Here is a 3,421-nt window from a genome sequence, read left to right on the forward strand (position 1 = left end):
TTTAACCATGTAAGTTCCTCAATAACTGGATCACACGATGAGTTATCATGCAGGTGGATTAAGTTAGCGAATGACTGTGTCCACAACTAAGGAGTTAGAGGCTCATCGTCTACAACAATGTGTCAGTAAACATGGTTATGCCACACCACCCTCCCAGACAACATGGGGACCTTATGTTGAAGGTAAGGTCGTATTTCATTTTAACAGAAAATAATATTTGAAAAGCCTCATTGAGTTTGGGTAAGTTAAATTTTTATTTTTAGATTCATTAATATGTTGAATGAAAAACACATTTGGTAGAATGCTCAGGGATGCAGGAGGGATGCGGACAGTCTCTTAGCTTCTGTTGCTTTATTCTCAGAAATCTATTACAGATATTAACTTCGTATTGAATCATTGAGTAAGGCATGCCATGAAAGAAAATTCACTCTAATTCTAGGACCAACAATAGGAGATAAACTGAAAATTATATTACTTCTGAAAAAAAGCCATTAATTTGGAAAAGATGTTACTAATCGTCTTGAAAACATCAGCAAATACGTTCTCTTCAGCTTCTTCCCTTATATTACTTATTCGGGCAGCATGTTGCTCTTTGAGCAATTTTATTTTTTGCTCCTTTTCTCCTGGTGTCTTAGTGACATATTCCTCTTCTACTAGTTGAATTTCCTTTTTCAATTGACTATCAAAAATTTTGATCAAGGCCTCAGCCTTCTGATTCAGCCTTTCCTCTACATCCTCGTAGATGTTATCAGTGAAGCGGGCGTTGTTGAGGATCATTTTCTCTACCAGCTGCATCAGCTCCTGCACCTGAGCTTCCTTCTCATCCTTCCCTGCTCTGTTGCTGAAGGCACAGCAGCGGCTCCCACACTCCCTGACCATGTTTTTTAGGCTCACGTCGCTGTGTGCTATGAAGTCATGTAGGCTTCTGTCCCCCAAGTCTTCTTTGCGCGTGAACACGACGATCATGTGTCTGGTGACCGACTCCCCAAAGAGAGCCTTGACCATGGCAAAGACTTTCTGCTCTTCCTCAGTGTAGCGGTTCAGCTGCAACACCAGGATGATGGCGTGAGGGCCCGGGGAGGAGAAGAGGACGCACCTGCTGATCTCCTTGCAGGTGTTGTCCAGCTTCTCCTTGGTGTCAAAGAGCCCCGGGGTGTCCACGACGAGGATGTTTCTCCCCTTCCATTCCCGGAACGCTTTCTGGCATTTGGGGGTTATAGAGTGGGCAGACAGCCTTGAAAGAAATTTGTCTTCCCCGAGAATGGTGTTGGCTGTGGCACTTTTACCACTTCCGGTTTTGCCCACGAGGACAATCCTCAGGGCGTTGGATTGAGGGTCGTCAAACAGAAGGTCGCCCATGATCCACCACAGGTGCTGCACCTATACGGCACTTGAGCTGAAGGAAGGGAGGAGAGAGGAAAATGATCCTTTTTGAGAGGGGAAAACCACCTTTTTGTGTTTGTTTCCTTCCCGGAAATTTGTGATGGTCTCTAATACTTACTGATCCCAGTAAAGACAGATGCCACTGCTCAATAACCATGAAAAAACAACAAAGTAATTGAGGAGATTTCCCACAGAGTTCCTGGTCCAGATGGGGAACATGTTTAAACCTTTAAACAGCAGATCAGCTCAATGCTATTTCAAGTATTTTTAATCACTAAAATGAGTGAAAATGCTCCATTCTTTCAATGAGACTGTTAATATTGTTTCCACAGGTTAGTAGCTTTTCACCTCTAAAAAGGAAACACATCATGTTTCATCCTGAATATTGATTACAATTCTTAGCATATTGTAGGACGTTGAGAAGGAATTGAGTGTGATTTATTAGAGAAGTGTTAGGGTGTTTAAACATAAGCAAATTGAGTTTTACAGCATCATACACCCCAGTAATAACCTGAAAACAAAAGTTCCCTGGATCCAGAAGAGCATCGAGCCAGGTCAGCACCATCATGTCAAAGCACTGTGAAAGTGCAATTAATATATTACTACAATTTAGGTTTATAAATAAGAAAATTTAAATTTTCATTACTTTTTTTCTTTTTCTGTAACTGAAGGGCACAAATGCAAACTTCAGTCATAGGAAGGAGAGTGTAAAGCAGTCCAGATGAGTAAGAAGGAGAAGAGCAATAAGGGAGGATCAGCAATGGGAGACTAAAACGTTCTAGTTTCCACCAGTGGTTTAGCCGGTGCCTCCACAGAGAAGCTAGAATTTAGAATGGCTTCATTGGGAGCCTCTCACGGTCTTTATGTTCAATTCAGCTGAATGGTGTTGCACAGACCCTCACTAGAACCGCATGTCAGGTTATGGCAGATGGAGCACACAGCTACATGGAGACAACTCGAAGCACGTGGAAAGGCTCCATCTATTTTCTCCTGCCATTCAAATTCTAAATGGATTAGAAACTGAAATATACAACTAATTGCACATAAATAAAAGCAGAAATGCAGGTAAGTTCTTTGTAACCTCGGTGAGAGGACAATAATTCTAGGATTTGTAGTAAAATAATAAAAGACTCCTGACTTTGATTACACACACAAAGATACCATATGATAAAAATCACCAGCATACAAAGATTAAAATACAAATGTACAACAAGGAAAAAGTTTTTCCAACTGAAAAGAGATTCATTTTCTACTCTGTAAAGGAAATTTGAGAGTAGAGCAATGAATGGCCAACTATGAAATAAAATGAAGACAGAAATATAAACCAAGAGGAGAATAAAAACAGTTATCATGCTTCTTAGGATGATGCTAACATCCACTTATAATCAAGAAAATAAAACACTGAAAAATAAAGTATGGAAATAAATGAATATCCCACCCACATACTTTTACTTCCTTTCAGGGTTTGCCAACACTTCAAACATCTGCCCTCCACCAGCACCTCACCCTGCCCACTGCCCACTATGGTCTCACTCTACTCAGCCACGTTAAACGCTGTACTCTACACCGTCACCTCCTCCTCTCCTCCCCACATTCATCCTGACCTCTGCAGTGCGGCTTCCTTCACCCCAGCACACTCAGCCTGACCTCTGTACCCGACTGCTTTCCCTCCACTCCCACCTCCATTTAACAGCAGCACATTATGGCCTCCACTTGAATTCCTTTCAGGCTAATGATCTTAAATTTCACTGATGGCATATTAGATCAGGGGAGGGCAGGAAAAACTAGTTCACCCAGCCGGATGTAATTTCCACCATGTTTCCATAAAGATGAGCTGACAACAAGATTGTAGTAAGGAAATGTAAACAGGAGGGATTCACAAATGTACTTCTGAAAAAATAGCCAATCCTCAACACAAAACCCCAACCTTTTGTCGCATGCAATGACTCTGGTCCATTTTCTCAGTTGGACTTACCCTTTTGAATGAGTTGATGGCGTTCTTAAAATTTCTCTAAAACTTTCTGGAGTGGTCCTTTTG

The 3,421-nt window shown here is 41.5% G+C and overlaps 1 protein-coding gene across 1 annotated transcript; it reads right to left on the reverse strand.

Moving 5' to 3' along the window:
* Positions 1-471: 471 nt before the first annotated feature.
* LOC101544376 (GTPase IMAP family member 7-like) lies at positions 472-3,421 on the reverse strand. Its single transcript, XM_004620141.2, has 2 exons — positions 3,359-3,421; positions 472-1,396 (listed from the first exon to the last, which is right to left on the reverse strand). Exon 2 carries the CDS (start codon positions 1,357-1,359, stop codon positions 472-474), a length of 888 nt encoding a protein of 295 aa, XP_004620198.2. The 5' UTR covers positions 1,360-1,396; positions 3,359-3,421.

The sequence above is a fragment of the Sorex araneus genome, chromosome 1, assembly GCF_027595985.1.
Source record: "Sorex araneus isolate mSorAra2 chromosome 1, mSorAra2.pri, whole genome shotgun sequence".
NCBI classification, from domain to species: domain Eukaryota; kingdom Metazoa; phylum Chordata; class Mammalia; order Eulipotyphla; family Soricidae; genus Sorex; species Sorex araneus.